Source organism: Fukomys damarensis, unplaced genomic scaffold, assembly GCF_012274545.1.
Source record: "Fukomys damarensis isolate Sample0158 unplaced genomic scaffold, DMR_v1.0_HiC HiC_scaffold_19, whole genome shotgun sequence".
Lineage (NCBI taxonomy): Eukaryota > Metazoa > Chordata > Mammalia > Rodentia > Bathyergidae > Fukomys > Fukomys damarensis.
The window spans coordinates 20666903-20689030 of record NW_022900931.1 but is presented as its reverse complement, the minus strand read 5'-3'; the positions used below and the strand labels follow the sequence as shown (position 1 = coordinate 20689030).

Sequence of the window (22128 nt, the reverse complement as noted above, 5' to 3'; positions counted from 1 at the left end):
AATAACAATAATAATAAATATAACTATCTAACTTTGGGCACAATTACTTCTTGCTTCCTTTTTGGGCAAATTATTAAATACATTTTAAAACTGAAGATTATAATATATTGAATGTACACAAGGAAAAAAGGACAGTTGCTTATCTTGGGTTTTCTCTCTTTACTCCCTTAACTTTCGGTGCCTGATTTCCATGGGTTAAATTCAGTGCATCCTCTTACTTGCTTTGATGGGAGAGAAAAGTTGGAATAATAAATAATACTATGTGTTTACCATGTGTCTAATACCAGCTCTGTACCAACTCATTCTTTCTCCAAATTCTCTAAGGCAGATACTATTATATCCATTTTATAGTTGAAGCAACTAAGACTAGAACTGTTAACATCTCGAATAAGGTCCCATAGCTAATAAAGGGTGGAGTCTTTAATGGTCTGACCTCCCTTTCCTAACCACAGCCCCATTTAGAAGCCTTTGGTGAGAGGTGTGGAGGTTCCCTGACATGTGATGTTTGAATATTTCTTTCTGATTGTGCACTGAGATTACAGAAAAAGTAGGATTTCCCATAAAATTTCTGAACACTAGAGATTAACCAGTCCAGTTTCTTCACTTTTAAGCTTTCTATCCTATTTTTCTATGAAATGGGTCTATTTTTGTTTTCTGAATTAACTTTAATTTCACATATGGAACAAAATTTACTTTTTTCCTTCTGGCTTTTTAGACCCATGATATCCAATTTTAAGAAATAAGTTTGGCAATTATCAAATTTTGTATCAAACCTTCTTTCCAGTATGGGGGATTGAACTTGGGACCTTTCCACTAAACTACACTGCCAGGCCTTTTTTTTTTTTTTTTTTTTTTTTAATATTTTCAAATTTTGAGATAGTAAATTCACTAAGTTTCCCAAGCTGGATCTAACCTTGTGATCATCTGTTTCAAGAGTGCTGGCATTTCAGGCATGCTCCACCATGCCTGGACAGAGCTATTTTTTATCTTCTTTAAAATATAATTTTGTTTTTATAGGAACACATGGTCATTATATGCGTATTTCTAAAATGTTAGTACATGAAATACGAATGAACCCTCCCTGAACCCTGCCATACACACTAGTTCTACTTTTGAGTTTATCTCCATGGATAGTTCTTTAATTTTTAAAAATGTTATTAGTACATGCCTGCAGCACGTCGTGATAACATTCACTGTAGGGGATCAGTACATGTACAGGACACATTTCAATTTTTTCCCCTTCCCTCCACCTCTATTTTTCCAGCATCAGGTCCATTTATTTATCTTATAGACCTTAGAAAGTTAATTATCCTATATAAGTGTTGAAAACCAGACCAACAGGCCAAAGAAGATAAAAAACATATAAGACAGCTGTACTAAGTCAACATGTACTTTTGGATCCATTGTCCATGCTGTTTTATAATATTTTTCTCTCCCTTTTTGAGTTTTTTCATATAATAGAAACTATGTGATATTTAAACTTGCGTGCCTAAGTCACAACATTATAGTCTCAAGGTGCACCCACTTCTTACAAATGACTCAAGTTTATCCTTTATGGCAGAGGTGTACTCCATTGTGTATAAAGGCTGTAGGGGGGAAAGAAACCCTTCTCTATTGTTGGTGGGACTGTAAACTGACACAATCACTGTGGAAATCAGTATAGAGATTCCTCAAAAAACTAAAAATAGAAATTCCATTTGGCCCAGCCATTCCCCTTCTTGGTATTTTCCCAAAGGATGTAAAGACATCATAGTACAATGATGTATACATACCCATGCTTATTGTAGCACAATTCACATTGCTAAATCCCGGAAACAGCCTATATGCCCAACAATGAATAGTTCTGAATTAAACACTTTTTGAAAAGACTTAGGAGATATTTAAAACTTCCTTTACTAGTATTAGGATTTTTCATTTCACATCTAATACTAAAACATTGTCATCTATTTACAAACTGTATTAATCTGATTAACTTTAGCACAGTTGGACCTGATAAAAAATGCTCCTGAAAAGCCAGAAGTCTCTGAAAGCAAGGAGGTGGACTTATGCCAGTTCACGATTCTGGGTGGTGTGTACCACTTGGATATTTTGGAGCTCCCGCCACAGTGTAAACCAGTGAAAGGCTGGATGATGGTGGAGGTATGTAAATTCTTTAATCCAAACTTGTAAGCAATATAGTTTTCCCACGTTTTTACCTCATCTCATATAATGTCAATGTCAAATGACCTTTGGTCTTATTAAGCACTGCAAATGAAAAATGCAATTTGATGCTGTCTTGAATTTGCAGGTATTAAAAATCTGAATCAAATATTAAAGATATTAAATACTAAAGGAATCTAAAACATGGGTTGTAAAACTAGACTATGCTAATTGTAAACCTACAGCACTAAAATTTGCAAGTGCCAATTTGGCCGTGCTAACCTAGATCAGAGGTTGGCAATTTCTCTGTAAAAGGCCAGGAGGTGAATATTTTGTCTTTTGGGCCAACCAGCTCTGTTGAAACCCCGCAGCTCTGCTCTTGGAGTGCTAAAACTGCTGTGTGTAAATGAATGGGCAGGTGCGGGCTTGTTCAACTTTATTTACAAACCGGCGTGCTGGGAGGCATTTCCCAGGGAAAGTTTGCAGACTGGTTGGATCTGTGGTTGTCACCATGTGAGGACCCCTTGGCAACCTCTCATCATCTGGGAATTTGCGAGAAACACAAATTCATGAGTCCTGCCTCAAACTCACTGAGTCAGAATCTCCAAAGTGAAGCTCAGCAGTCTGTGTTTTAGCCAGAACTCTGAAGATTCTGATCTCAGTCCTTGATACACTAAGTGTGGTCCTTCAATCAGGAGCAGTGAACCAGTATAGTACAAACGTCGCCTTGAAATGTCTAAGAAGTGCATCTATTGTGGGGTGGCCTCAGGCCTACTGGATCTGTACTTTAACTGGATCCTCAGATCATTCATGAGCACGTTAAAGTATGAATAAGTGCTGATCCTGGTGATGCCCTCACTGCCAGTGCACAGGCAGCTGGTAGCAACACGGAGAGCTGATTTCAAGTTCACAGCCGTTCCCTAAGTTGTAACACTTCGGATAATGTGATCATGTCATTTGTTTTAACATCATGGTGGCTTAAATCTTCCTCTCTTCCTTGTAGCTCAGTGCATACGCAGATTACTGTCTTGTTCTCACACACATCCCCTCCATTAAGGACTTTGTTGTATTCTTGTACTTAGAGCTGTATTCTAAAACTTTTTCCCCCAACTCCTTGTAGGCATTGCTGCCAACTACCCTCCCCAATGAAATTTTAATCCGCAGATCATACTTTGTATCTGTTTATGTACCATAGGGGCTTTATATGTAAGAGTAGTAGTTTCTTTTTCCCCAACTAATTGTGATATTGCCAATTTTTTCCCCTTTCTCGCCTCAAGTGAGAATGTAATTTTTTAGATAAAGCTTGAGGGAGAGAGAGACTTTTAGCTGTAGCCACTTCAGAGAATCCTTTTAAATCTACCTTCCATACTTGAGGGGCACCCAGAGAACAGGGGACAGGTGAAGGAAGACCTCCTCCTGATGAAGGCGGCCTTCAGGAAGGACTCTGTCCATACCTGAGCCACGGTTTATAAGGATCCACACTGAAATCTATTGCTGTTCTTAAATTTTGTTCTGAGACCAGTACTCCATGCTCGGCCTCTGCGCCCAATGAATTCGCACATATATTTCTCTCCTGCAGCAAAACGCCCTTTTCCTTTTTTTTCCCCCAATGTTTTTAATAACCTCCCCTAGCATTTTTTTGTTTTCTTTTTTTTGTTTTGATCTTGTGAGACAGGTTCTTGCTATGTCGTTCAGCCTGGCCTTGAACTTACTATTGCAACCCAGACAGGCCTCGAACTCACGGCAGTCCCCTACCCCAGCCTCCCCAAGTGCTGGGATTATGGGCATGTGCCACCACACCCGGCTTTTTCTGTATTTTCTGACATTTTTAATCTCCTTTATTCCTAGATCCTTTGCTGCTGCTTTCACATTCGGCACAAATCTCCCTTGTTCTGGGAAAATCGGCTGTCTGCTTTCTTCACTTTCACCCACCCATCGTCACACTTCTCAAATGTTGCCGCCACTTCCTGTTTCTCTGTGTCGTGGCCGAGCAATCACAACACGTGACTCGGCGTCCCACAGATCTGCCTGTGTTGTCCCAAAGTCCGCTTGTAACCTTTGGCAGATTCATTTCTCCAAGTCTCACTTAGCAAATCCAAGTACAGGCTCTGTGGGATTCCTCAGCTGAAAATACTGATGTTCTCTATCACAGAATTTGCCCCGTGGAAGTTCTTCAGTGTTATTTGAATTTAGTAGTTTTCTCCTCGTTTATCTTTGTTGTGTTATGACATTTCGTTAGTCGACCTATAGATACACACGGGACCAAATTCCATGGTCTATTTAGGAATATTTACATCTTGAACTGTTACCAGTCATCTTCTAACTTGGTGTTTTGGTCCTTTTTAAAAGATCCTCAAAGAAGGGTTACAGAAATTTGCGTATCCTCCAGAAATCACAGAAGATTTTGAAACAGAAAATGCTTTTCCGCCTGTAGAAGTCACCCTTCAAATTCAGGAGAAAGTAACCTTTTTTGAGGAACCTGTGGTCGCAAGGTGGGACGCTGAAGGTACAGCAATACATAAACCAACTTTTAGTGGGACAATAACACCAATCTTTAAATTGAACATAAAATGCAGTGTGTAAACTGAGTTTCTTATCGTAGATGTATCTATGCCACTTCTAGGATCTTTTTGTTTGCTCTTGATAGAAACGCATAGGAGCTGGAATTTTAAATTTTGTTGAATTTTTGTTACTGTTAGATCCTAAAATGCCAATATTTTTCATAGCCTACCATTGTTGAAAAAAAGGAATGAAAATATCAAAATAGTTTAGCAAGTCAAAAGCATAATCTCCTATCTCACAAAATAGTCAAATAATTCAGATTGAGGCGATTCAGATTTTAGACTTAACATTAACCACCTATAAATTACAAACAAGTATCAGGGATAGGAATAGACAGGAAACCAGAGAAAGAGGAAAAGTAGCCATGGTATACTATTTTATGACTTGATCCCCGCCAACAGGGGATCAAACTCAGGACCTTGCACTTGCCAGGCAGGTGCACTATAACTTGATTCTTTTTTTTTTTTTTAGTTTTTTGAGACAGGGTTTCACTATGTAGTTGAGACTGACCAGAAAGTCACTATCACTATGTAGCTCAGGCTGGTCTCGAACTCATAGCAATCCTCCTGTCTCAGCCTCCTGAGTGCTGGGATTAAAGGTGTGCACCACCACACCCAGTTATAATTTGATTCTTGAACCATAGGAAACAGTTACTTTTACAGACCATTAAGTACATATTAATAAAATCAGATGTATAAACTAAAGATTTGAAAATTATTACTCATCACTCATGGCTGAATTTTGAAAGTTCTTTGTCTTGTGTATTAAGTTATGTGGCTGTAAGGAACCTATGTGAAAGTTATAGGACTTTATTTTCAGAGTTGCTTTACATCCATTTATTTGTGAGGGATTTATACACTTGGTGTTAGGCTGGGAAGAGATCCCCAAGGCACAGATCTCTCATTCTACATTTTAGTCCCAGGGACAGATAATTTAGGGACTTCTACCAAAAGGAGTATTTTGTAGTTGCTTATGAATGCCCCAATGCTCCAAAACCATAATTCCTTATTTATATTCTAGAAATAGTTTGAATTAAAAACAATATCTTCTTGTAGACTAAACTATGAAATACATAAAGATGAACAATTATGCAATGTTTTCTTTCATGTTGCTTTAGAGGTGTTAATAGTAATGTTCCTAAGTACCACATTAAAAATGATCCACACTAAACTACAGTTAGACAAGGTTATTTATCTCACATGATTTAGGGAAACATATCTTTTGCAGAACATGACTACGTAACTGTACTGATTAGCGATAAGTTACAGCTCCAATAATTTTTTTTAAGCTATGGGGAAACTTTGCCAGGAGATAATGGGAAAATTTCTTTTACAGGCAATAATATTAACCTTTGCAAATTAATTGTTAGTGCAGCAATAAAAAGAGAAAACTAATTTGTATGCGGTTGTATTTGTTATATTAAATTTAAGAATAAAAACTAGGCTGTGGAACCCTCCACATGAGGAAAAAAACGAGCCAAGTGAAGACGGACACTGCATTCAGCCAGACAGTGCCTCACTCAGTAGTCTCTAAAGATGCGAAAGGACGAGACAGAGTAGAAATGGACCAGACATAGTTTTTCCTCCTGGGAGTTCTCAAAGTCGTGGGAGAGGCAGCCAGGGAAAGGATCAGAGGTTACGCCGTCAGGTACTGGAACAGACAGGCCTAAGTTGCTGCAGAGCACAGCAGTGAGCCGGGTTGGTCTCAGAGGATGGGATTGAACTGGGCCTTTAACGACCAACAGGACACTGTGTGTGTCCTTCTCTGTGAGGACCCTGGTTTCCAGTTCACCTGGGGAGAGACCTAGGAGAGGAATAGCTGAGGTGAGTGGTAAATTTTATATTTTAGCTTTTGAAGAAACCTCCAAACTAGTTCTTCAAAGTTAACGTAGCATTTTACATGAACCTTTTCATTTCTCCATCTCCTTGCCAACCCTTGTTATTGCCCGTTACCAGGGAGCGGGAGGTGGTAGGTCACCGTGGACTGAATTTGTACTCGTAGTGAGGAATAACAGTGAACGTCTTTGTATGTACTTATGCACCTTTCATAATATCTTCTTTGGTGTAATTTTCATTCAATAATGTTTAACTTTTAAGTTAGGTGTTGGACTTTTCCTATAAATTCAGCCATACTATACATGTCCTTTTGTGTCTCTGACAATGCAAAGTGCAAAAAGGGCCAATTTTTAGAGATAGGAAGTATAGTAATGGCAAGCCGCCTGGGAGTGGGCATGAACTATAACTCAATCTTATTCTGAAAAAAAAAAATAAGTTCTATAATCGGATTGTGGTGATGGTTGTATAACTGTAAATTTACTAAAAATAATTGAAATGGTGTGCTTCAAACAGGTGAAATGCTGTTTTAAAAGAGGAAAAGCATTTCTGTAAAATATAGAGAAGAATATTCTAGGAAAAAAATAACTGCATGTGCAAAGGCCCAGGGGAAAACAATGTTGTCGGGGAAGGCACGAAAATGGGGGCTGAAACAGGTCTGGGAAATGGCAAGGAACAGACTGAGAAAAGTGAGTTAAAGCCTCACTCCGAAGGTCTTAGAGACCACTCTGTGGAGCTTGTCTTGATCCTAGAGGCAGGAAAGTGCTCAGGGAAGGAGGCTTTTTATTGAGATTTTCATCCATCCATCCATTATTTATTTTAGTTTTTTGAGAGAGGGTCTCACAATGTAGTTCAGGTTGGCCTCAAACTCATGGCCATCCTCCTGCCTCAGCCTCCCAAGTGTTGGGATTACAGGCATGTGCCACTCCACCTGGCTGGATTTTCTTCTTAAAGGATCAGTGATCTAGATAGCTGCATTGATCTTCTTCTTGTAGGAAAAAAATGAAACTGACGTCACTGTTCATTTACTACAAAGGTAAATACTGGCGAACTGATGGCATTAGTGACGTATATTACAGCTCAGAAGACAGACTTGTATCATTCAAGCTGGAAACCTTTGGCCCCGTTACCTTGATGCAAGACACTCATATTAACATGCCATACCAGTCGTGGGAACTAAGGCCACTTGGCATGAATAAAGCACTTCTGACTGTGACAACAGTATTTACTGAGATTCAGATACAAATTAAGGTGAGTTCCTGTTGAAATAATCACTGATTTATATATTCAAACACAAGCCCTATACAACTGCACATAAATATACTTTGAGCTATTTCTAATCAAGATACTAAGTGAATAAATAGGCAACAACACATAGTGAGTCTCACAGTTGCCCCCTAAAGTCACCACAGATGAACCAGTGAATAGGCCAGCAAGCCTGGTTTAGTACACATCTTAGTTTCTGAGTTGCCCCAGAGAGGCTCCCTCGTCGTCATCCAAGCATTTGAAATCCCCTGTGAAGTTGTCCCCTCTCTAAATGAGACACTATTGTGCATCAGTCAGGAAAAGACTACGGAGACAAGACTAGATCAGTGGTTGCCTGGTGCTGAGGGTAGGAATGGAGATCAACTGTAAATGGGCATACACGACTTTACTGGGCAGGATGGAAATGTTCTTAAAATGATTTATGGAGATAAACCACGTGGTAAAGTGTCTCAGAATGACTGCACTGTAGTAGGAGGGTCACTGCATGCTTGAGGCCAGCCTGACCTACATAACGAGACCCGCTCTCAAGATAACCTTCCCAGTGATTGCACTGTGTGTGTGAAACGGGTGAATTTTGTGCTAGGCAAAATGTATCTCACGGTGGTGTTTTATAAAGAGAGACAGCCTGGAAGTCTTACTATTCATTATCAAACTTGGCTTTTAAAATCAGATGGGAGAGCAAGACTATTCTCAGAATTGTCAGTGCTGCAAAGGACCTTAAAGCATTTCTAATCTGCCCTGTTTTATACAGGGATACAGAGGCCTACAGTGGCCTGGAGTTAAGTGGCCTTCCTAAGATTGTGCAAGGAGAACGTAATGCTACTTTGCCAAATAATTGTGTACCACTGTTACTGTTTACATGTGTTTTCAGGATTCGCTTTTTAAAAGTACAACCATAACTGTTTTTAGTAGTTATTATGACTCAATGTTGAACATATGCATTATTCTTAGGTCATAACTTGTAAAATAGGAGATCTTGGAGATTAATCCAATTCAGATAAAGCCTAGAAAAAGTTAGTAAACTGCTTATGCGGTAACGGGGACTTGGTGGGGCTCCTTCTACATGGGGCCTAACACACAGCTGTCCTGCATTCTTTTTTAATATCGAGTGGTAAAGGCTAGACCTGGACAGATACTGAAGTAATAATTTAACTTATTATGAAAGCTTCTTTTTTCTTATTTAAACTTAGGAAAACCTCTGCGTGTTGGCTTCAATCAAAGTAAAAGACAAAGAACACGGCTCTGTGTTGGAAGGAAAGTGGATGGCTCCTGTTCCTTTCATTATTGCTTTGAAAGAAACGGGGCTGAATATCTTCCCGACCGTGTACTCTCATTTTTATGTTGCTATAAACAATAAGGCAAGCACTAGTCTTTCCAAACTTAATGTTGGCAAGCATTCAATTTGCAGACACTCGCTAAAGCATGGTTACAGTTAGAAAATGTGAAAATCCCACAAACCCCAGGTTCTCTCAAGTTTGGTAATCTTGCCAGAGAATTAACCTGATCTTCGGGTGAAAAACGGCTGCACGTCTAGAACTGGTCAGTTCAGTGCAGAAGTAGCTGAGTGACTTCCCACTTTACAGTTCTCCCCCCGCCCCATGTTTGGATATATGTAAGATTTAAGAGAGAAAATAACTTTGTATCTTCACAAACACGGAAAGTCAGGCAAAGTTAAACACAGACAAGGACCACCCGTGTCCAAACCCCCGTCTTTAGGTTTCGTGGCAAAGCCTCTGTGGCTGTGCACTGCTTCACGTTACAGGGTTTAAATTAGATCCTTCCCCGTTAACCTGGTGGCTCTCGGACCTGTTTTGTAATCAACTTTGTTAGCCTGAGTAGAATCCTAGAATGCAAATGCTCAGTGAGCCTTTGTGATACTGAATAAAAACACAAAGTGCGTCTAGTCATGGGGGATATGTCTGTAGGCAGAAGAGACCTATACTCAACACATTTAGGAATACACCAGAAACTGATTAGCAGTATAGGTGGACATCCATAAACAGTTGGGAATAATCATAGAGCTAAGTATGCACACAGGGGAAAAAAACTCCTCAGTTTTAGTAACTCAAACTCCCTGTAGTGACTACAATGCTACTATAGTGTCCTGTTGATGTGTTCAGAATATTCAATAATATTTTGCCTGAATAGCTAGCTATAAGTTGGGCACTGTTATAGACAATTAGGACACAGTGAATAAAGCACAGGTCCCTGCCGGGCGTGGTGGCGCATGCCTGTAATCCCAGCACTCGGGAGGCTGAGGCAGGAGAATCGCTATGAGTTCGAGACCAGCCTGGGCTGCATAGTGAGTTCCAGGTCAGTCTCAACTACATAGTGAGACCCTGTCTCCAAAAAACAGGAAAAAAAAAGAAAAAAGCACAGGTCCCTGCTTAGCTTAGAGCCAAGCTTATATTCTAGCTGAGGAAGGTGAGAGGGCTGGATGGTGCACAGTGTTAAGTGTTGAGACTTGGAGCAGGTAAGAGAAGGTAAGATCTGCACCAGGCTTGGAGGTGCACACTGCAGCCCTGAGGGAGTTCGCTGCCTGGAGGGGAGCTGAGGAGCCAAGGCCAGAGAGGTGATGGCAGATCACAGAGGGCTTCTGTGGGCATCACCTGTGGATTCTGCTTAGAGGACGGGAAAAGCCCTAGCCCCATTTTGAGAGTCTGAGGATGGAAGGGAGACTTGCTGGGAAGCTCCAAGATCAACTCTATTTGTTTTTTTGTTTTTGTACCAGGGATCGAACTTGGGACCTTGTGCTTGCCAGGCAGGCAGCGGAACCACAGGGTAAATCCCCAGCCCTCTATTTGTTTTTATATTGGCAGGTTCCATTGGTGGAAATGAAAGCCTATCAGCAGATGGCCCTGCTGAGTTCTGCTTTTGCATTTGGGTGGAGCAAGTGGAATACACTGTGTAATTCTACAAACGTTGTGTTTAAGGTACAGTATCTAAAATCCCGTAAAACTACTTTTATCTCCCCAAAGACGACAAAGTACTCAAAAACCAAATGTAGGCTATAGCGTTTCCTCTTTCAAAAATAAACAATATTCAAAATAGTGTTTTTTAAATTTCAGAAGTTTTTTTTTGAAACTTCGTTGATAAAACCAGGCCAGGCACCATGGTACAGGCCTAAAGTCATAGATGCGTAGGAGGCAGAGGCAGGAGGATTGCAAGTGTGAGGTCAGCTTCGACAACTTAGTGAGACCTTGTTCCAAATTAAAAAATGGAAAGGGTTAGGGATGTAAGGACCTGGGCTTAAATCCCCCACAAAAAAAGAAAAATGCCTCCAAACGATGTCAGTGGTACACTTGTGACTTCAGGCTAGAGCTCTTATAACCCACTCAAGGGCTGTGGGTGCCGTTAACATAGATACCCCTACAGCTTGAATTTCTAACACATTTGCCATTACCTGGCAGAAAAGAGATTAAATTCTAAAAGTTGACTGATGAATTTTTGTTTTTTGCAGTAGTGGGGATGGAACTCGGGGGCTCAGCATGCTAACCAAGCACTCAAGAAGTGTTTAGCATCCATGAACTCCTGTATTCTTGACAGTTGTCCTCAAGGAGATTATACAAGAGTGGGGGCAACTGTTTTGCTGCTGTAGCTATTCGTGTATTTGGGTGCCTTTTTTCCCGTTTCACCATTATGTGTCCAGCATGTGACAGACACTGAAATGTTGTATGAACTAATGCACAGTTTTAGAGTTTAAAACCAACCCAATAACGGGACCTTACGAATGTTTAACTTGGGCTACTTGGGGGACGGAGCCAAGCCCTTCGAATGACCGCTCCCCAAATAATGCGGAGAAGGGGACCTGTGAACAGATTTCTGTAGTTTTCTTTTCTCTAGGTGCGGGAGACCCTGACTGAGGAGCACCCCATCGACATCCCCAACTGGGCCCTGTTCATGTTCAGTGGGGACAGAGCATGGAGGCTCAAGATAAACGAAGAGAGCGAGTCCTTTTCTGAAGCGCTTGGAGAGGAAACCGAGTTTCATTCCACTTTGTATCACATGGTGAAGGATGCGGCTTCCAAGGAAGCTGTGGAGAAAGTCAGGAGTTCCAGCTGCCAGTTTGTGGACTCGGTTTGCTACATGCTCCTCTCCACCAGGGTGCTCAGCTATTCTTAATCCCCAGCTGCAACTACAAACTGTTGTCTTGGCAAGAAAACCCTGCATTCCTCAGTGTAGTTGAGTGAATATATTTCAGATAATTTTAATAGCCTCATAGCATTTTATATTCAAATTTAAAGTGGGGTTTTTTTTTTCCTTGACTATTTGGCCTATTGAGAGGTTCAATTTTCACTCTAGGAAGAATTGAAGAGTTCTTTATTTAGATACACTGTATGTTTCTAAAAATAATGTTTCTAAAAAACAAAACAATATGTTTCTAAAATAGCTCATTAAAACATCCTCCTCCCTTTTATAGTTGGGGAGGTGACCACAGAAAGTGGAGAGGCAAAATATTTTACGGTTTCTCTGAAAACCTGTGGCTTTGTGCTCGACTAAGTGAAATCCCAGCTAAAAGTCAGGACACATACGTTAGGGTTCTCTGCAGTCACACCGGCGGTGGCCCGTTGTGTTGGAGTGCAGTAAATGGCCACAGCACATGTTCTAGAGATAACCAGGAGTCCCCTTCCTGGGTGGGAACGGCATCCACAGCCTTCTGGAAAAACTGACCGGTGAGCAAGCTCATGAGCGCTGCAAAGAGGACAATGAATACAAAAGACAGCCAGAGAGCTTTAGCCTTTCTCACGGAGGTCCCGAGATTTGTCGCCCAGGAGGCCAGGGTGTCAGGACTGTGAAGAAAACACAATTGGGCTATCACAATAGTATTTGTTAATGGAAACCCTGCTTTTGCAATCACCCGGTCTCATCTCCATCCACATCGCCAGCACTGCCTTTCCACCTCCGTAGGATGATGGAGGCTCTTGACTTGGGGCACATTCTGCACCCCCCGCTCTTATAATTGGTGGAATTCAGAAAATGATTTGCTGTATGAAAACTTTGTGACTCGGGCACTGACTCCTAACCAGTCCCTCCAAGTATTTCATGCAATCAAGTAAAGTAACTTTATTGCTACTTTATTGCCCGGTAGAGCACGATGCAGGTGTATGTACTCACAGATATTTACAGATGTGTATATGGACAACGTCACATTTTTCAGTATACCCTGTGCCCCTGCTGTGCTGAAATTCAAACTCTTATCTTTTAGAAGCACCCACAAACTAAAACTCACTTTAGCATCACTTAATTCTCTGCTAGACACGGTATTAAGCAGGCTCCAGGTGCTACTCCATTTAGTCACAACAGCAACACCATGACATAGGAACCCTTAACGCCCCTGTCTTCTAGATAAAGAGACCGGAACTCACAAGTGGCTGTGCCTGTCCGGGTCACGCAGCTACTCAGATAGCTGGCATCTGCGTCTCAACTGTGATGGAACCCTCCTGCCTCTTGTAAAAATGGGTCCGAGGATGACTGTTGTAGACGACCGTACAAGTTCTACTGCTCCTCTTAAATTTAACAGTTTGGCATGGCTTTGGTAAAGTCATTCCTGGGTACTCTCTGCCCTGGTTACCCCTCCCATCCTACTACACTGCTGTGCCATAGCAAGGAGGCGACTTACACAGAAGAGAGATCCCACTTTGATGGATTAGTTTTCCTTTCAGAAAGGCTTGGCTTCCTCGTCTTCTCAACTGTTTCTTCTCCAGGTGATTCTAAGTCATCTTTAGCTCTGCAAGTAAGAAGCACTATTTTTGGATATTTTCAACTAATTATAATGTGCTATAATTACTAGGTTCGTGACTATATCTGTTTTGCTTTACAAAGATTTGATACTGAAAACTGTAAAAGTTATAAGAATTTAAAAATAACTAAAGATAGTAAATATTTATGTAGAAAGTTGAAATATTAGCCAAATTCACAAAAAGAGGAAATTCATGTATTTAACTATACATTAAAAATATGGATACATTTCTTTATTTGAAATAGAGTAAATTTTAATTAATTTTATTGGTACATTTAATATATTCAATATAATGACATTCACTGTTGGAAATTTGTACCTTTACATAATCTTGGTTCTTATTTTTTTCCCCATCTCCCACTCCCTCCCTATCTAAAAAGACTTTGTTTCCATTATTTTTCATTTTCTCATATTCCTATTTTTTTCAGTACCAGGGATCAAACTCAGGACCTTGCACTTGCGAGGCAGGCGGCAGCACCACCGAGCTAAATCCCCAGCCTTGAAATATAGTAAAAAAAGTTTTTTTTGTTGTTAAATATTCTACCACATTGTTTTTAGTGTTCTGTAATTTTACTTTAGTATTAATTTAAAGGCCTTAATTTTAAAAAGCACTTGTGAAAGGCTGGGGATTTAAGCTCAGTGGTTCTGCCACCTGCCTCACAAGCACAAAAACCCAAGTTTGATCCCCAGTACAAAAAAAAAAGCACTTGTGAAAATACTCTGTTAAGCTATTTCAAGTAAACTTGTATTCTGCAGGTGGGGACTAACAATTAGATGGACTATTTTATCTAAAGAGCTATTGCCCTACTTTAAAAAAAACTGTTTCATTATCATATTCACTAACAATCCTCAGTTGGGAGCTAATTGCCAAAGGGAGCTGTGTATTAATTTTTCAACCATCTATAGAAAATATGAGGTAGATTGAGTTTTTCCTAAAAATAGCCAACAATGGTACAATAACATGACAATGACGTCAATACCTATCAGTTATAGCCATCAATGTTAATGGCCTCAACTCACCAATCAAAAGAAATAAGACTGGCAGAATAGATTAAGAAGCAAAACCCAACAATATGGTTTATAAAAGAAAAGCACCTAGTTCAAAAAGAAAGTCATAGACTACAAGTAAAAGGATGGAAAATAGTTCTCCATGAGACAGGAACCCGGAAGAAAGCAGAGGTAATTATCTTGTTTGCAGACAAAGTGAATTTCAAACCAAAACTGACTAAAAGACAAAGAAGGTCAATACATCCTTGTAAAAGGAACAATCCAAGAGGAAGAGATGACTATCATAAATATATATATAAAACAAATATTAAGGGACATGAAAAATAAGTACTAATACAATTGTAGTGGGGGACCTCAATACCCTGTCACAAATCATCTAGATTAAAAAAATCAACAATAAAATACTAGAACTGAACCAAGCTTTTGAACAAATGCATGTAATAGACGTCTACAGACTGTTCTACCCCCACAAAGTCAGAATATACATTTTTTTGGCTGCACACGGGTCATTCTCCAAAATAGATCGCATACTAGCTCATAGAACATGTTTAAGTAAATGCAAAGGAAGTGAAGTTATTCCATGTATATTATCAGAACATTCTGCAAATAAATTGGAGATCAATAGAATAAGCAACTGCAAGAACTTCACAAACACAGGGAAATTGAATAACACTCTCCTGAACAACCAATGGATCACAGACAGTTTTCACAAATAAATGATAATGCCAATACAACACACAGGAATTGGACACAATGAAAGCAGTTCTGTGAAGGAAATTCATAGCAGTGAATGCCCACACTAGGGAAACAAAGCGAGCTCAAATAACCTAATGCTGAATCTTAAGATTCTAGAAAAAGAAGAACAAAACAAACACAAAGCGCATACAAGGGAGGAAATTATAAAAAAGCAGAAACCAATGCAATGGAGACTGAGAATACAAAAAAAATCAATGAATCAAACAGTTGGTCTTTTGAAAGAATAAATAAAATCGATAAACCCTTAGCCAACCTTATCCAAAAAAAGAAAAGGCTCAAATCCATGCAATTGGGAACAAAACAGGTAAAGTCACAGATCCAGCAGAAATCCAGAGGATCATCAATACCAACTTTGAGAACCTGTATTCTAATAAAACAGAACACAGAAGAAATGGACAGATTTCTAGATACATACAAATTACCAAAGTGGAATCTGTCAAATTCTAGGATCTCTAACTTAAAACCTCAACTTTTGCTGTTCTGAGAGCTTCAAAAGTGAATGCACCCACAAATAACATTTATAGAGTACTTTAGAGTTTATGAAAGTCACAATGAATTCTTGCTGACACAGTATTAATTTCACCTTGGTGAAATTCACCTCACAGTTCATGCCCCAGCTCGGGCCCATTTAATACACCCAGCCACACCTACTTTAGTTCACACTTCTCTTCAGCATCTACCCAGGAATAGGTGCTAATGAATCGATGTAATGAAGGGCGATGTTCACTCTGCTTTGACCCCAAAATACGCCTAAAAAAGGAACATAATAGCCATATGTCAAATCAAATAGTAGCCATTACTGATTTATTTCCTGCTTAAATCAGCACAAAATTTCTGTTCTAACGTTTCCTTGGGACATTCATATGACTCCCATTTCATTATTTTTAAACTTTGTCATATATCAATTTTTGTAATTTTTCATATTCTGAACAAATCAAAAGTTACTATATATCACTCATTTCAAAGGCCTATTTACTACAGGGCCATTATAAAGTAATCTGATTCCGAAAGAGCAGCCATACAATTACTCACCAACTGCTTGACCTCCTGCTGAATCTCTCATTTTCCATCGCAGATGCCTTTAGAAGTTCAGATGTTAAATATTTAGTATTTAGTGAAGTTTATACTTTAGTCATAGGAAAGTGAACTTTTCATCAAGAATACTTTGGACTGCCTCGAAAGCGCAAGGTCCCGAGTTCGATCCCCAGTACCAAACACAAACAAAAAAATTCCACTTTGGAATTTGCTTACCATTCCTGCATTTCCAATATTTCTGGGTAAAGAGGCAATAGTCACTCTTCGAAGAGAAGATGGCTGCCCAAAAAAGGGAAAATGTACATTTTTCCATGACACTGATGCTTATCTGTGTATACACTCTTTTACTGGACCACTGCTGAGACATACTTTGAAAGACTGTTTATAGACAAATCATCTTTCAGAAATATTTTACCAATTTATATTCCATTTTATGCCATATAAGATTTTAATTTCTGCCAATGAATTAAGAAATAAAATTTCATATTTGGGTTTTCATTTATTTGACTTCTAGTAACATTTTCTGTGTTGAAACCATGCATATATCTGCTCTGACAACCATCTCTATGCTTATGACCATTTGTCCATATTTTATTTTGATGGAAGAAAATATTTGCATTCTTGATTCAGCCAAATGTATTCACTTTCTTCCTTCTTCTGTTGCTGCTTTTATGCTTATAAAGATTTCCCCCCTAGTCAGGCGTTGTGGTGCACACCTGTAATCCTAGCACTCAGAAGGCTAAGGCAGAATTGCGGCAAATTTGAGGCCAGCCCGGACTACATAGTAAGTTCAAGGTCAGCCTGAACTGCCTGACGTCCTGTCTCAAAAAACAAAGTAAGATTTTTCCCTCAACTCCAGATAAATGAGATCAATATGCAACTACATTTACAGCTTTTTTTCCCCCAGTTTCATGTTTTTCACTTAATACATTTAAGATTTCATGATATTTTATTTTGTAATAAATTATTTTTAACTGATACATAAAAACAAATCATGTGCATTAATGGGGTACCAGGTAACCTTCCATGTGTACATTGTATGATGTCTAAGTCATTTTATAGTGGCAAACTTCAAAATTATTTTCTTTAGCTTCTTGAAATGAACAGTACATGGTTAGTCTGTAGTCACCATATTAGACCATAGCATACCAGACCTCTTGGTCCTACTTACAGCCTACTTCCTGTTGGTCAACCTTTTCCCAAGCCTCACACCTTTCTACACTCAACTTCTAGGACAGCAGTAGTTTTGGCTTTACAGATGAGTGAGATGCCATGATATTTTAATAAGTAAATGTGTGTATAAATCGCTCTTGCGATTTGCACAGAAAATGTTATATGGTATTTTGCAGTTTACAACCTAAGGAGATAAAAGCTATTTTAAACGTCGTAACCAACTAAAAACTGTTTGGCAGGAATCCTTACACTGATACCCTAATTTAATTTCATAGATCAGTTGAGCATCCCACAAATGTCACAGTGCAGTTAGAGAAAGCTGGCCTTTAATCGTAGTTCTATCACAACTAGATCAGACTAACCACTTCTGTATTTCTCTCTTCCCTCACCTGTGAAAAAGATTTAGATGGGATAATTTTAAAGTCAGTTGCTCAAAAATGTGGTAAACTTGTAGAATCCTTATTTTTAAACTACTGCAAAAAACTGCCGGTGGATTTTCCACATCCCGTTGTCCTCTTGGTTTGTAAGCTAGGTGTATGGCTTGTAGAATAAAAACTATTTTTCAATCTCACTTTCCACCAAAAACAAAAAAGGAAATGCCACACTGGACTTCTGGGAAGCGTTCTTACAGGGAGAGAAACATTTGCCTTCACTGCTTGCTTCTTGCTGCAGTGTGACTGGATGTAACAGCAAGGACTTGGCACCTGGATCAGAAGCAGTGATCTCAGACCCTGAGGAGAAAGCAAGGCCTGATGGTGATGCACAAGCAGCAGAGGAGAAAGATTTGTGAGGAGTTTGCGCACCTGCTGTACCACTGTCAGATTGCCTCTTTCCAGTGTGTGGGGGGGGGGATTGAATACTGAATCCAGGACCTTAGTACTGAGCTATATCTGCAGTTTTTTGTTTTTGTTTTTTTTTTTTTGGTACTGGGGATCGAACTTGGGACCTTGTACTTGGGAAGCAGGAAGTGGCACCACTGAGCTAAATCCCTGGTCTGGTCCTTTTAAAATTTTACTTTATATTTTTTGGGTTTTTTGTTTTTTTGTTTTTGTTTTTGGTTTTGGTAGGGTCTCACTATGCAGCCCAGGCTGCCCTTGAAATCACAGCAATCCTCCTACCTCAGCTGCCCAAGTGCTCAGAATTCAGCCATGGGCCATGACGCCCAGCTCTTTTTTTTTTAATCACAAGATCTTGCTAAGTCACTAAATTACTCAGGCTAGGCTCAAACTTGTGATCCACCTGCCTCAATCTCCCAGAGTGCTAAGATTACAGGCATTCATCACCATACCCAGCTACAAAATGTGGTTTGCATGACAGAAAATAGTGCCATTGCCTTACTACCTTTCGCCATGCTCCAAGCAAACAACTAATACAAAAACACAGCAGGCAGTAAAAAAGCATACTCCATAAACTATATAGGTAAATATACATATCATATACATGCATGCAAATTAAAATCACTGTTTTGCGATTATATTTAAAGGCATGACATTTCAAATGTTTTTTAAAAAGTTTCTTGCCATCAAGCACTTCAGAGACATCAAGTAATGTACTAAGTGAACCAATAATTACCTTGGAGTTGAGAGAAGCCGATCGCTTTTTAATCTGGCAGTCATCTGAAAGGAAAACCATTTGTATACTTTAGAAATCACACATGCAGCTTATATTATAGCACTGATCTTAATTCTTTACAAAGTAATGCAAAGGTCAGAAAAGATTTACTTAAGACTCTAGACTATGGAACAATATATTTATTTTATTTATTTATTTTTATTTTTTTGGTGGTACCAGGGATCGAACTCAGGACCTTGCGCTTGCGAGGCAGGTGGCAGAACCACTGAGCCAAATCCCCAGCCCTATATCATTTATTTATTTAGGTCCTGGGGACTGAAGTTGGGTCCTTGCACTTTGGAAACAGTGGCGGAACCACTGAATCCCTGGCCCAGAGCAATATATTTATTTTGGTGACTCGTAATAGTTACCACCTTCACCCGTGGCATGTGGTTCTGTGTGTCACTAAAGATGCCCACAATGCTTGCTGAATGCACTAATTGTCAACTGTCTGCTGAATAAAGAAATCCATAGAATGAGTATCAAGTATGGTTACTTTTCTAGAAGTCAGAACAGATCATTAAAATAATTCTGCTCAGAAAACGATACTATTTTAAATAAAACTACTGTAAGATTATAGAAGCCGTATGTTATGATTTTTTCCTGTGACCTCATCTGTCTGTTTTCCAAACCATAAATCAGCTTGTGGACCCTTGCCAGGGTCACTACTTCTTTGAAGAATACAAAACCACTGTTGCTCAGACTGGCTCATTTAAGTTTTCGCGCCTGACTTTATGTGCAGAAAAAGCATCTATACTAACATAGCATCAATTAGGCAAACAATAGAGTCAACTTGATTTGGATTAAATACTTTCTCAGTTGAAGAAATCTCTCTTAGCCTAGGGGGCTTTTTCAAAAGACACAGTGAGACACATTAAGAGCGTGGAAAGGGGGAATGTTAGAAAACACAACTAATACTATTTAACTTTGTATTACCTTCATCTTCAAGAGGGTGAAACGACCTCTCATTCTGCAGAAGAACCTGCTTCAGTTCTTCCAATTCAGCATGCTCTTTGGCATACATTCTCTTTAGGTTTTCTACATGCTGAATCATCACTTCAACTGCTTTACTAACCCGGCTCTCCTATTAAGAAAGAATAAGAGAAAAATCTACATTGAAAATACTATTCTTGGGGGTTGGGGATGCAGATCAGCAGTGGAGCACTTGCCTGGCATGCCTGAGGCTCTGGCGTTACATTACCAGCAGGGAGAGAGAGATAGAAATGGGGGGGTACAGGCAACAGAGAACTATTCTCAACGCTGAGGGATTAAACAATCCACCTTCATTCTATCCTTCAATTAAAATGTTGGGAAATCTTGTGTCTTTTAAACATCATTCTACATGGACAACCAAGACAGAAGAGGATATAACAGCACAAGATTTGAAAGGCTGGGTAGTAAAAGGACTGAGTCCTGGGAAGTCTGAGCCCCTAAAATACATGGTAGGAAAAAGGCTAGAAGCTGCCTAGGTTGTATCACAGAAGGCCTCAAAGGCTTAAGAGTTAGTGGCATCTCTGGAAGTCTGAAGGTGGGTATGTGAACCCAAGGACAGCTCGAAAGTCTGTAAAAAGTGATTAGAGCAACAGAGCCCCAGTCCCACCGTGGCCAGCACAGTGCCTCTCCCACAGTCGCTGTGGTGAAAGACCACAGTGAGCATCTATTTACACAGAGGCAAGCAGATGTTGTAAGGACTGGGAAAGAGCTGATGGAAAATGTACCTTACTGAAAATAACAGATTGAAGCAAAAGTCCCTACACTCATCAAGTACTGAGGTCTGCGTCCCTCCTTCCAGTTCCTAAACACCAGCAGCCAGGGTTATACTCTCAAGACAGGCAGCTGGCAGACTCTCCACACAGCCCCCAGTAAGCTCCACGGTAAATCGTCAGCTCTTGGGAAGCCTCCAGCATGAAACTAGGAGATCAAAACACAGGGAAAAAAAGTCTCCTGAAAGAAACAGTCTGTGGAAAACCTAAAACTTCAAGGAAATCATTAAAAACTTCAGAGAGTTAAAAATAATTAGTGCATCCATGAAATAGGAACAAGAAATTGTTCAAAAGAAATGTTCAGTATATTAAGAGCTTTTAGAAATTAAAACGATGACAAAAACAACTCAATAGAAAACTTTCAAGATAAAGTGGAGGAAATCTCCCTGAAACCAGTGCAAAAAGACCCTATAGGTAGCTCAGATCCATACAGGAGATATAAAGAAAACAAAAGCAAGAAAGACAGAGAAAAATATCCTAAAATGTAGAAAAGGAAAATTTTAAAAATTTCTCCATTAACATACCTTGCCAGCTTCAAAATCGCTACTCAAGGACTAAAACAGTGGATAAAAATAAACTCATAACCAAGGCAGAGCAGTAGGAAAAAAAGGACGCCCTAAAAGCTTTTGGAAAGTCAAAAGAGGGAAATGGAGACTTACAATGGTATTGTACTTTGATCCCAACACCAGAGCTAAAAACAAAGTAAAGCAATGTGAGGGAAATCCTAGAGGAAATTATCTCTGGTATTGAATCCTTCTCAATTAAATGGAAGAATAAAGACATTTTCATTCATACAACTTCTCACAAAGTTTGCTTCCCCACCTAAACCAGATAGTAACAACAACAACAAAATCATAATGATAATAATAATCCAACAAGAAAGAGACAAGGAATCTAGGAAATGGGATTCAACTCAAATGGGATATGAAAGAAATTCTTGTGTAAGAGTTTAGAAGCCTTTTGTGGCAGTGTAAAGGGCAACAAATCCAGACTGGAGCAGGTCAAAAAATCTCAAGGAAGAATAAAGTGACAAAAATGATAAGTTTAAATATATGGAGAGACCTGGACTTTTTAGATGAGTTTGCGAATGAATTAGAGACAAAGAAATAGAAAACCAACCAGGAAACAATCATAACAAAGAACAAGTCCGGTGCGGCGGATTTAGTTCAGTGGCACCACTTTCTGCCTCACAAGCGCAAGGTCCCGAGTTCAATCCCCGGTACCAAAAAAAAAAAAAAAAAAA

The 22128-nt window shown here is 39.4% G+C and overlaps 2 protein-coding genes across 6 annotated transcripts in view; one reads left to right on the top strand and one right to left on the bottom strand.

Annotated features, from left to right (window-relative positions):
- Positions 1-12502, top strand: part of Casc1 (cancer susceptibility 1) — a 67967-nt gene extending 55465 nt beyond the window's left edge. For 4 of the 5 annotated variants that reach the window (XM_010615146.3, XM_010615164.3, XM_010615154.3 and 1 more), the window contains 6 exons: positions 1979-2139; positions 4489-4645; positions 7570-7784; positions 8990-9157; positions 10619-10732; positions 11643-12502. In XM_010615146.3, the coding sequence (XP_010613448.1) occupies positions 1979-2139; positions 4489-4645; positions 7570-7784; positions 8990-9157; positions 10619-10732; positions 11643-11921 (1094 nt within the window). In that variant the 3' untranslated portion in view covers positions 11922-12502. The remainder of the gene's footprint in view (positions 1-1978; positions 2140-4488; positions 4646-7569; positions 7785-8989; positions 9158-10618; positions 10733-11642) is intronic. The other variant, XM_010615159.3, reaches the window with a different exon arrangement.
- Irag2 (inositol 1,4,5-triphosphate receptor associated 2) overlaps positions 12338-22128 on the bottom strand; it is a 115976-nt gene continuing 106185 nt past the window's right edge. The window contains exons 33-39 of the mRNA XM_010615129.3: positions 20059-20206; positions 19084-19127; positions 16555-16617; positions 16336-16382; positions 15955-16053; positions 13420-13527; positions 12338-12589 (exon numbers count right to left, since the gene is read on the bottom strand). Coding sequence (XP_010613431.2) covers positions 12349-12589; positions 13420-13527; positions 15955-16053; positions 16336-16382; positions 16555-16617; positions 19084-19127; positions 20059-20206 — 750 coding nt within the window. The 3' untranslated portion in view covers positions 12338-12348. The remainder of the gene's footprint in view (positions 12590-13419; positions 13528-15954; positions 16054-16335; positions 16383-16554; positions 16618-19083; positions 19128-20058; positions 20207-22128) is intronic.